This window comes from Trachemys scripta, chromosome 10, assembly GCF_013100865.1.
Source record: "Trachemys scripta elegans isolate TJP31775 chromosome 10, CAS_Tse_1.0, whole genome shotgun sequence".
In the NCBI taxonomy this organism is placed as follows: Eukaryota; Metazoa; Chordata; order Testudines; family Emydidae; genus Trachemys; species Trachemys scripta.
Genome location: NC_048307.1, coordinates 16,333,135 through 16,345,613, shown reverse-complemented (window position 1 = coordinate 16,345,613; position 12,479 = coordinate 16,333,135). Strand labels below are relative to the sequence as shown.

Here is a 12,479-nt window from a genome sequence, read left to right as displayed (position 1 = left end):
ACTTTAGCATCTACAGTATTTCCCCCTAGTCCTTTCTAGTACAAGGGTAGAAATGATCAAATGAAAGAATTTTCCTGATTTGTCAGTTCTTCACATGGCCTGTGTGGCGATGAATGCCTCCTAAATAACATTGAATATCCTCCTCTCCCATTGAACCTCACTGTCAGGAAGTTGTTAGCTGCAACAGATTTCACCGTTTAGGTCAATCTGGGCACATGCTCCTCTTGTTAGAGCAACAAAAAAGAGCTCCCCACAGTGTATCCTTCAGGCCTGGCTGCAGGATCTCCGCAGCAAAGGAAAAGTGCCAGGCACCCCAGTCTTCCCGGCAGTGCTAGACAGGATTTGGCAGGGTTTGTAAAGCAAGACTAAGCAATACAAATACAGTTATGTAGAAACACCTTTTTCCGGAAAGATGTTGTTTTTGGTGAGCTTCAGGCTTTTGGGGCGCGGGTTCTCATCATCCATTCCCATGAGCAAGTTGCGGAAAAACAGATCAAATTTCTTTCTGCTGTCTGCATTGATGGTCCCACCAATTGTCCAAACCAATGCGAAAAGGAAAAGCCCCTGTAGCCATAAGATGATCTGCTGACTAGACATGGTTTCACCTTCTTCTTCACCCGATTTCCTTATTTCATCTAAAAAATGCATTAAAATCTTGGTTAAATGATCAAAATCTGCTTTTGTAAAAAAATCATTCTAAGCCAGATCCTCAGCATTGCCTTCAATGGCGCTATGTCAATTTTCACCAGGTGAGACTCTGGCCCTGTTTTGATGGTGCAATATATTGTTTTCAATTAAAAATGAATGAATGGGAAATATTCAAAGGAGTTCTAAATATTTCATTAGGATGCTAGCAAACAGCATGCTGAACATCTGGGGCCATGCCCACAGGGCCTTACTCAGGCCTGTAAAGTACTCTCAGATCCTGAATTGAGAGATGCTATACAAGGCGCAAAAGACTGTTGTTATTACTAGGTCAGTGAAAAAGACCTATGGCATATGATCCACACCCCCAAAGCACTTGCTTCATTCAAAATGAAGTCTTCTAGCATTAACTTGTCTCTAGTGGCCTGGATTTTCTATTCTTATGACATATCAGGAAAAAATAAGAGGCTGAAGCATGAAAAGATACTGACCGAGCAGACAGGTATAGAGTTTCATCATGCTATAGGTTAGATGGATAGAGGATGTCTGTACTATGATTTTGCAATGAAGGCGAATAAATTCCAAGCAAGGCTGGACTAGCCACATAAACATGTCATCAATCTGCAAGCGGAACAGGAAACAGTTTTAAAACAGTGTAGGAGTGGCATTATTTTCCTTACTTACCTAGACCTGTATCAAAGGTTTATTTGACTTAGCTGTTCAATAAAAGTGGATCCTTAAGGCACCAATAATTCTGCCTGGGTTGGTGGAGGGGGAGATTGGGGAGTGGCCTTGACAAGGCACTATGGGAGTTGCCACAGAGCCTGACAGTGGAAAGAAGCTGTTTTTGTCACAGGCAAATAAATGGTTTGGAATAGGAAGTTTGTTCTCCTCTTATTAATCCAGACAGCAGAAGGACCTTTCCACCTTGGAGAGCTGTTACTCCACCCAGGCACAGGGACTAAATATGGGAAGACCGCATTTCACTGAGGTTTACAGGATAATCTGAGAAAGTAAATCCAAGGTCTAGTAAGCATACAGCAGAAGGAACAAAGACCAGGGTTCCATCAGACCATTAAGGGCACTGGGGGTAGTGCATAGTCACCTCATCCCATTATGAAATGCCTTCTGGAGCTCCCCAGTATGTAGGGAGAGTGTGACTGTGACGTTGTGCAGTCTATATGGTTTTATAAAAACATGATAATAAGTGAATATAATGTAACTGGGATAGTTTTAGAAAAACATGATAATAAGTGAATATAACGTAACTGGGATATGCTTCATGCAAAAGGTTTCTTGTAAGGTATCATTACAAAGCTTATAATCTACTGAGTGTGATCATCCGATTTGTATAAATGTACCACTCTTGTATCTAAAACTAGAAATATAAAATATAACTCTGAGGGCCTACTGTAATTATGTAAAGTGTGGACCATTAATGCTAGTTTGGAATCTTGATGACTCCCATTGTCTGCAGATTGCTGTATTTACCTGTGAGTCTTCCTGTATATGTGTGTGCTGGCAAGTGGGTAATGAAGTCTTGCAGTGACATGTGATCATGTCACCTGAACTGGAATCCATCTTTAACCTGGTGCTTTTCCAGTGAGAGGGGCTGGAAACCCAGAGGGACAAAGGGTTCTCGCCTTATGCAAAAGATATATAAAGGGGTGGAACAGAACAAAGGGGGGAGAGGAGCCATCATGAAGAATCCCCTAGCTATCACCTGAGCTGCAACAAGAGCTGTACCAGGGGAAAGAATTGTGCCCAGGCCTGGAAGGTGTCCAGTGTGAGAAAAAGCTTACTGAAGCATCTCTGACAGAAGGGTGACCAGACGTCCGATATTATCGGGACTGTCCCGATATTTCCTTGTTTGTCCCGCGTCCCGACCAACGTTAGGTCAGGACACTGGACAAACAAGCAAATACTCCAGAGCTCGGAAGTGCTTGCGCCCCACCCCCGCCCTGACTCTACCCCCACCTTTCCCCATTGGCTCCCTCCCCGAATCCCCACCTCTTCCCAAGGCTCGCCATTCCTCCTCCCTCCGGCGCTTGTGGAGGGAGGCCCGGGAGACGCAGGGGAAGCGCAGGGCCGGGGTGAGTGAGAGTCCGGCCTGGCCCCGAGCAGGCAGGATTCAGTCGGGCGGTAGGGAGGAAGAAGCGTGGGGGAGGAAGTGGCCGATGGCCAAGCTCAGCGGCTGCAGCTCTGGCACTTCCTCCCCCCGCAGCAGTGGGAGCTGCAGCAGAGGCTGCTCCCGTGTCCCGCTGCCCGAGGTGGGGGAGAACTGCCGCTGCCTGGCCCAGCGGGCTGCCCCCCTACTCTCCCTACCGCCTGAGTCCTGCCTGCACTCGGGGCCAGACCGGACTCTCACTCACCCCGGCCCCGCACTTTGCCTGTGTCTCCCGGGGCTCCCTCCAGCGCTTGTGGAGGAAAGGGGGGGTTTGCCCTGCCCCCTCCCGCCACGCCCCCCCACGTCCCGATATTTGACTTGGGTGATCTGGTCACCCTATCTGAGGGTGAGATTATCTGTATTCAGTTTGATTAGACATAGATTTGCACATTTTATTTTATTTTGCTTGGTGACTTACTTTGTTCTGTCTGTTACTACTTGGAACCACTTAAATTCTATTTTCTGTCTTTAATAAAATCACTTTTTCCCTTATTAATTAAGGACCTGGGGGAGCAAACAACTGTGCATATCTCTCTATCAGTGTTATAGAGGGCGAACAATTTATGAGTTTGCCCTGCATAAGCTTTATACAGGGTAAAACGGATTTATTTGGGTTTAGACCCCCTTGGGAGTTGGGCATCTGAGTGCTAAAGACAAGCACACCTCTGTGAGCTGTTTTCAGGTAAACCTGCAGCTTTGGGACAAGTGATTCAGACCCTGAGTCTGTATTGGAGCAGACGGGAGTGTCTGGCTCAGCAAGACAGGGTGCTGGAGTCCTGAGCTGGCAGGGAAAACAGGAGCAGAGGTAGTCTTTGCACATCAGGTGGCAGCTCCCAAGGGGCTTTCTGTGATCCAACCCGTCACAGTGACCACTGCTGTAAGTGAAGCATCATCGCTTACCCTCTACAGCAAGCCAGCTCTGCTGACTTATGCAGGGTGCAGGAAGTCATGGCCCAACCTCTCCTCTGCCTCTATCTTGGCCTTTTCCAAGGGTATTTCAGATAGTTTATAAAGGGACAGGGATTGCTTCTTAACCAACATCAGGCAGCATTCCCCCATCCCTAAGCACTTTTCTGAATTTGGTCCCAACTCCTGTTTGCTCTTCCATTGAACAGTGAAGAAGGGGGCTGGCAGATCACAGAAAACTATGGCTTCATCCAGCTCTAGGCCCAACACAGAAAAGTTTGTTTGGCCTTTTAATGCATGATCCTCCGCCACTGAACTCAATGTTTAATGCTTAGATAACCTTCAGAACCTATTCCGGCAAATCCTCAGTCTCATTTGTAAATGCACTACACGAACATGAGCACCACTGATCCATCTGAGTTGTTCTACTCAGTAAGAACTACTCTAGTGAGTAAGGGTTTGCAAAAGCAGACCCAGAATGATAAGAATGTTATTAATATATGCATTTCTCATGCTCATATCTGACTGCCCCAAACAGGTGAAGGTGCATTTTTAATGCACATTTCTCACCCCCCTTCTCCTGGACCTGGCTCACATAATCTCCATCTATCATGCACTAGGACTCTGTTAGTGAAGTCTCACACATCACTAAACCCCATGTAATATTGGATATAATTTTCAAAAGTGGAAAGGAGCCCAGGGATTAGAGACTGCTAGGAGAGTGAGCAGGTTCTAGCAGAGAGTCCTGGGAGTTAGGACTGAGACTCTGACCAGGCAGGGCCTGGGAGTGGCCTGCCAAAGCAGAAAAGATGCCAGGCAGGAAGGCCTGGGAGGAGGAAGAGAAACCTTTGCTTTGTCTGGGCTTTTGGATGGAAAGATGGGAAAGTGGGGAAAGTGAGGCAAACTACCTGTGGAGCCCCTTGGGATTCAGGGTATGTCTTCATTGCGATCAGAGGTGTGACTGCTGCACATGTAGACGTACCCGAACTAGCTTTGTTCTATTGCAGCGAAGCCATGGCAGTAGAGGTGGCAGCATAGAAGGTACAAGCCCATCTGGGATGCTAGGCATGTACTTGGCCAGCTAGCCTGTGCTGCCTCCCATGCTACCACAGCTTCACTGGCATAGTTATTCAAGCTAGCTAGAGCAAAGCTAGTGTGGTTATGTCTACATGCTGCAGTCTGATTGCAATGTAGACATACCCTTTGTGTCCTGATTCACTGAGGCGCTTTTAAAAACATTACCCAATGTGCCTACTTGGAAGCCCATAGGACATACTAGGACATAGTGGGCAGATTACCTTTAAAGTAAAAGTTATAAGGGTGACACATGAAAAAAAAAGGTTCACACCAGTTCTCTGTGCTCCTGTTGCAGATTTGGGGGCAGCGTGTCCATGTAGGAATCCTTCAGAGGCTTCCAACCTAACTGATTAGGATCCATATAGATCATACCACACCTGGAAAAAAAAGTAGTCATGGTGCAGTAAGGTATCTGAAATGCATCAGGTACATTGTGTGAGATAGTTGAGACTTTGGGTGGGTTATTGTTACCTGCTGACAGTTGCTGGAGATGCCTCCTCCAAGTCAGCTGGCTCGAAGATTAAACTCATTTTGGAACTCATCTGAATTATTTCCCCGCTCATTAAACACAGCTGGAAAGCAAACATGGCTTAATCATATAGCTGAACATTCACTTATAGCAGTGCTTATCATAAAATCACTGAACAGCCATCCCATTTAGTGTCAGTTCTTATTCATTCATTCATGTTCCCGTAGTATGTGATATTTATAGAATTCTGTCTTAGAGAGCTCTCCATTTGTTATTGCCAAGTCTTGCAGACTTGGGAGAAAAAGAGAAAATGAAGCATTAGCCAGCTCTTTATATATTCCACAATAAAAAGCAATCTTTTTTCTTTTAGCAGTTTCAGATAATTATTATTTTGTGAATAAACAAATCTCCAGCTAGAATTTCCAGTTAGAAAGATGAATTCATCTATTTCAATTTACTTAAAAGTGTCAGATCACTAACTGCAATAACCAAACAACTGCAATTAATTATGTGCATTCACACGCTAAAGTAACAGGCAAAAATGATGGCTACCTTCTTATTATCATCTAGCACAGTGTTCATGTTCTCTATCCAAACTGCATCCACTGGTCCATCAAATATAATCCACTTTCTGTCATCTGTGGTTAAAGATGCTTGTTGTCTGAAGGTGTTTGCAAGGACTCCATCTGTCCATTCATGGCTCACGGGGTCAAAACACCCATACAGCTGTCCCATTGTAATAGCTTTGGGATTAATAATTCTGTACTCAACAGCAAACTCATCCATGGAATTTGCTAGGTAGGAATTAAAAATAGATTAAATTGATTAGCTAGATAGAAGGCAAAAGTTCTTTAAAAATATTTTTAATTAATGAAGTTTAGAAGTGGAACATTCCTGATAGAATCCCAGTGAAGCCACCCAATAGACCTTACATGTGGAAGCTACCTAGCAGTAAGTAATGACTTCCTTTACTTACACATAGAGTTTATTGCTGCACAAGGCAGGTCCAGAGTGTTGTGTGCACAAGCACAAGGTAAAAATTGAGGAAAGGACAGAAGCACAATGGAAACTGATTGTGCATTAATGAGAGAGCTTCACAAAATCTCTCCCAGGGAATAGATCTGTTGAGCAAAGAGGTGCCATTTTTGCAGTCATTTTCCAGAGAAGAACCACACATTAAGAGATTTGTTTGATGAGGCTATTGCTGCTAGTTTTGCATGACTACTGTGCACAAATATACCGCTTAACAAAATGTGTAACTGACTTTTTTGCATATTCGTGTGATCAGAAAGAAGAATATTTCTAACTGAGGTTTTCCAATCTTATTCCAGCATATCCAAATTCTCTTCTATTCTGCAACCCATTAACAGCAGAATTAGCAACCTGAACGTATCTTTGTACAGCAAATTCATTGGTCATAGAATTAATTTTTTATGAGAAATCTTCAGTAGGCTTTTTATTTTTACCTATGTACAAATCACCAAGGGCTGCGGCTAGCACTTTGTAAGCACAGGTCTTTCCACCCAAAGCATCTCCAACAATCATGTATCCATGGCGCACCAGCATCATTTCATAAATCTGTATTGATGACATGAGTTTTATACTTAAATATATTAAAGAACTGAATGTAACGTGTGTGAAACTACGTCTCTCTTGCACTCCTACATTGTGTGAAAGAGCAGATCAGCCAATCTAGACACAAACACTGACATTCCTACCCTTAAGGATCCTAAGGCCAAACTCAGAGGTGAGTCTAAGACAGCATAATTACACTTCCTGCCTCCTCAGACTGTAAATTACTCCAACTCAGGCCTTGTTTTCATTAGAAATTTGCACTGGTTTAACTTAAATTTGTTTTTAAACTGATTTAAACTAGTGCAAACCCCTGGTAAACATTATTATTTTAATTTAAGAGTGCCTTTTTTCAGTTTAGCTTAATCCAATTGCTAACTGACCCAAGCTACACCAAAATAAGTCTGGTTTAAACCAGAACAAGAGTGTCCACCTAACTGTTTGTACCTGTTTAACTAACTTGGTTTCAAATCAGGAAAAGCAACTAATAAAAGGGTGAAAGTTAAAGCAGTGGGTGTAATAAAGGCACAACCCATGAGTGGCAGTAATAACAGTACCGAGATCTCAAAACACTTTACAAAGACAGTCAGTATCATTATTGCCATTTTACAGATGGGGAAACTGAGGTATAGAGCGATGAACTGACTTGCTCAAGGTCACCCAGCAGGCCAGTAGCAGAGCCAGGAAAGAACATAGGTCTTATGAGTCTTAGTCCAGTGCTCTCAATGCTAAGGCACATTGGCTCCCTTAGTAAGACTGAATTTCATTTGCTGGCTCCAGTCATATGACCTGAGACATGCGTGCAAATATGAGTACCCTTGGCACATGGAAGGGGGCAATATCTACTGACCAACTCGTACTTACTGTTAGAGAGAGTGGAGTTTTTTTCTGGCATATCAATGTCTGTACATTTGGTGGTTTTCACTTTGTATAGATAAGCTTTCAGTAATGCTCTGCTAGCTACTAATTTAGGCCCTGATTCAGCCAGGTACTTCATAGTTTATACATAAATTATCTTTTTTCAGATGTGATGAATATTTTCTTTAAATACCTGAATAATTTTTCCAATAAACCAAGGAACTGGTTGAAGATTCATTTTTGTAATATTGTCACTCAGTGCCTGCACAAACAGCTCATAGTCTGGTTTAGGAAGAACCACTCCAGGAAACAGGTCAGATATGATACCCTGTTAATGAAAAAAACAGGATACTATTAAAAGCAGACTAACAAAAACAAAGGCAGAACTTCTGAGTGTTAAGAAATACACAGAATATGGTAGGAAATAGGACTTTAAGGGGGAATGTATTCAGCTGGACTGAGTCCTAATTTAAAAGCACTAATTGCACCCACATTTTTGGACCTGCAAAATTAACTGCAGGTGCAAACCTCAGTAGTTGTGCCTTTAATTGACTCACAATCAGATAGAGGTGAAGGCACTCTGTTTTGCACTCACAAATGAATGAATGTCACAAATGATACAGGCATGAATTGCTCCTGCAAAACTGCTGAAAATCTACCTTTAAATGTATTGGGGGAGTGGAGAGATTAAATGATTAATGGGGAGATATGTGTTCTCTTACTTCACAGAACTGACTTTTTTCAAAAGTCCAGATCTTAGGTCTTTATAATTAATATGGATGGCTTTATAATTAATACGGATGGCTTTGAAGCCTGAAACATTGATTATCCTCCTTCTATGGAAGCATAACATTAGCAATAACACCATGGTTTTCACTCTGACTTCCAAACAAAATATTTTCTATTGCTTGCTGTCAGGGTTACTTCCCCACTCTGAACTCTAGGGTACAGATGTGGGGACCCGCATGAAAGCCCCCCAAGCTTATTTCTACCAGCTTAGGTTAAAATCTGGTACTCTGCCACCACCAAGTGATTTAACAAGAAAAAGGGAAAGGACCACTTGGAGTTCCTCTTCCCCCAAAATATCCCCCCAAGCCCTTACACCCCCTTTCCTGGGGAGGCTTGAGAATAATATCCTAACCAATTGGTTACAAAGTGATCAAAGAACCAAACCCCTGGATCTTTGGACAATGGAAAAATCAGTCAGGTTCTTAAAAGAAGGATTTTATTAAAAAGAAAAGGTAAAAATTATCTCTGTAAAATCAGGATGGAAAATAACTTTACAGGGTAATCAGATTCAAAGAGCCCAGAGGAAACCCCTCTAGCCTTAGTTTCAAAGTTACAGCAAAACAGGGGTAAGTCTCCCTCTAGCAAAGGAACATTCACAAGTTGAGAAAAACAAAGATAAACTTATATGCCTTGCCTAGCGGCATATTATCGCCTAGGCCAACAAGCCCTAGGCCTAGGGCGGCAAATTTGTTCTTGCCCCCTCCCCAACACTGCCCCTTCCCCAAATCCCCGGCCCGCCTTCTCCCCCAGGCCCACCGCGCTTCCCTCCTTCCACCTCCCTCCCAGGCTTGCCGCTGTGGGAGGGAGGGAGAAGCGAGTTGCAGCGCGCTCGGAGGAGGCGGAGCAGAGGTGAGCTGGGGCCTGCGGGCATGGGGAGTAACGGGGGGCCGGGAACTGCTCCCCGGCCCGCCCCGGCTCACCTGTGCTCCACCGCCGTCGCCATCCCCCGAGCGCGCCGCAACTCCCCTTCTCCCCCCTCCCTCCCAGGCTTGCCACGGGGGAGCGGAGGTGAGCTGGCGGGGGCGCGGCAATTTTTTGATGGCCTAGGGGCGGCAAATTTGTTAATCCGCCCCTGGCCTTGCCTGGCTATTACTTACAAGTTTAAAATATGAGAGACTTGTTCAGAAAGATTTGGAGAGCATGGATTGGTGTCCGGTCCAGTCCTCCTCCTCCCCGCCCCCCTCCCCAAGATTTTAAAGTATCTTGTCCCCTTATTGGTCCTTTGGGTTAGGTGTCAGCCAGGTTACCTGAGCTTCATAACCCTTTACAGGTAAAAGGATTTTGGTGTCTCTGGCCAGGAGGGATTTTATAGTATTGTACACAGGAGGGTTGTTACCCTTCCCTTTATAGTTATGACACTTGCAATTTAACTTTCCCCACCTCCTTCACAATACAAAGCTAAGGCCTGGCCTACACTTAAAAGTTAGGTCGATGTAGCTACATTGGTCAGTGGTGTGAAAAATCCACACCCCCGAGTGCCACAGCCATGTTGACTTAACCCCCAGCATAGATGCAACTATATCGATGGAAGAATGCTTCCATCGACATAGCTACTGTACCTAAGGAAGGTGGTGTTCCTACAGTGGTGAAAAAAACCCTTCCATTGGTGTAGACTGCGTCTACACTACAAGGTTATGCTGACGTAGCTACAGAAACTTAGCAATGCCAATATAGTCTCCATAGTGTAGACCAGGGTCGGCAACCTTTCAGAAGTGGTGTGCCGAGTCTTCATTTATTCATCTAATTTAAGGTTTTGCGTGCAAGTAATACATTTTAACGTTTTTAGAAGGTCTCTTTCTATAAGTCTATAATATATAACAAAACTATTGTTGTATGTAAAGTAAATAAGGTTTTTAAAATGTTTAAGAAGCTTCATTTAAAATTAAATTAAAAGGCAGAGCCTCCCCGGACTGGTGGCCATGACCCGGGCAGTGTGAGTGCCACTGAAAATCAGCTCATGTGCCGCCTTCGGCACACGTGCCATAGGTTGCCTACCCCTGATGTAGACACATCCTTATATACAAAATTAGCAAAGAATGGTTTTCATTGGCATGAGTTAATGGAGTTTCAAGAGATCATGTCAATGGCATGCAACATATCATAAGGTAACTCAAAAGGTAACTCCTGTCATTGCTATAAGTTCATTTTTCAAAACAATACTAAGAGCCAAATTGTGCCCACAATTAGATTGGTGCAACCCCACTGACTTCAGTAGTAATGATGAAAGAATTTGGGCAAAACCGTTTTAAATTAAAGCAATGATCTGTTTTCTTAGTTTATCATGGCAGTCCCATCTATCTGTCTTTCTAGGTTCTTATAACTTAGTATTTGAATGCATCTACCTGTTATCTTACCTGAAAGAGAGGAACATCTTGTGCCAAGAATTTGGCTAAGTTAACATCCAGCAAAGCTCGAAGTAACAATACACTTTCATCTTCTTCTGGGTACTTTAGTTTTAAGTTTCCTGCTGCTGTCAGGACAGATTTAACAGCACGCATTCCATAGTCATAGTGATGCTGAGATGATAACTGCTCAGAGCAAAGACGGTATGTGGCAACAATTTTCTGGGCAAGACTGTGGATGTTAAAATATGGTGTGTGAAATGCAAATATAATGCCAAATATATCAAATATTTGCATATTTAAAGCCCAGATCTTTGAAGTAAATGGAATGATGTCAGTTTACACCCGAGGACATGCCCCAAAATGTATAGAAATCTAAATGACAGATTTCTCCATTGTTTTGGGTTTTGTAAAACAGTAACAGCTGAAATGCTGTTTCCCCTGTTCACGTGCCTCAAAAATACATGAAACTTCATTTGCACAGAGTGACAATTCACCTCTGTGCCAAGTTCCAGAAGAAGGTTTACACACTACTTATGGAGGCTTAAGTAAGCCTTAAGTAAAGTGTAACCTTGGGCTGGCCTCCACCTAGGGGTACATTTCACCGATGGTAGCCAAGGTACAGATCAAAGGTTTGTTGTGTGCTTTTGTTGTTTTACAAACTTGAATCAATTAATATCATGCAGGTCTTTTGAGATGGATTATCAGAAAATACCCATTAAGGTGTTCATTTTCAAAGCAATGCATATGGATTTAATCACGTGATTTTAATTGAGCAGAACAGTTGCCTGGATAAATATTTACACAACACTTGGAAAATTTAGTCCAAATTATCAGTAGAAACAACACCACACACACATACTCCCCACCCACCAGCCCAAACACAGAGTGGTTAGCCTCCTGAGGAATTTCAGAGCCAGCTGTAAGTGGAAAATTGAATATGACTCACCTTCTAGAATCAAGAAATCCCATTGAATAAAGTGAAATTTCACCAATCAAAGCATAATCTGGAACCATCATGGCAACTGTTCGGAATAATGCCTATGGGAGGAAAAATTAACAGCTAAAAAAACGTAGACCCAAGAATAGAGAATAAAGCAATAACTTGAATTAGTTTTATAGGTGTAGTGTTCCTCTGTAAATTCACAGACTTTTGTCATTTGCCTTCCATGCATATGACTTTAGGAATCAAACTGAGGTCAGGGGGAGTCCATTATTATCGTTATTCTTGATTATTTGCATTATGGTATTGCCAAGAGGCTTCATTCAACCAAGACCGGGTCTCCATTTTGCTAGGCACCATACAGACACATCAAGAGACATTCACTACTCTGAAAATTTCACGATCTAAATAGATAAGACAAAGGAAATATTATTACCCCATTTTACATATGGGCAAACTGGGAGGAGAGATTGTATGCTGTGTAGTTGTAGCTGTGTCATGAGCAGGGCCGGTGTAACCACTAGGCTAACTAGACGGCCACCTAGGATGCCAAGATTTGGGGGCACCAAAAAGCGGTGTCCCAAATTTTTTTTTTTTACACAACAGTGGAGTCACATCTTACGTTAGGTTCTAAGGTCAGTGCGTAAGAGGAAAATTGCATATAGTGAAAATTACCATAGAGTACAGTACACACAGTATACACTATATACA

The 12,479-nt window shown here is 43.1% G+C and overlaps 1 protein-coding gene across 1 annotated transcript in view; it reads right to left on the bottom strand.

The window, feature by feature from the left end:
- Nucleotides 1-12,479, bottom strand: part of DNAH3 (dynein axonemal heavy chain 3) — a 120,820-nt gene that overhangs the window by 38,556 nt on the left and 69,785 nt on the right. The window contains exons 32-40 of the mRNA XM_034784789.1: nt 11,775-11,866; nt 10,838-11,057; nt 7,888-8,022; nt 6,731-6,842; nt 5,817-6,058; nt 5,267-5,367; nt 5,067-5,172; nt 1,137-1,266; nt 399-635 (exon numbers count right to left, since the gene is read on the bottom strand). Of these exons, the coding sequence (XP_034640680.1) occupies nt 399-635; nt 1,137-1,266; nt 5,067-5,172; nt 5,267-5,367; nt 5,817-6,058; nt 6,731-6,842; nt 7,888-8,022; nt 10,838-11,057; nt 11,775-11,866 (1,375 nt within the window). The remainder of the gene's footprint in view (nt 1-398; nt 636-1,136; nt 1,267-5,066; nt 5,173-5,266; nt 5,368-5,816; nt 6,059-6,730; nt 6,843-7,887; nt 8,023-10,837; nt 11,058-11,774; nt 11,867-12,479) is intronic.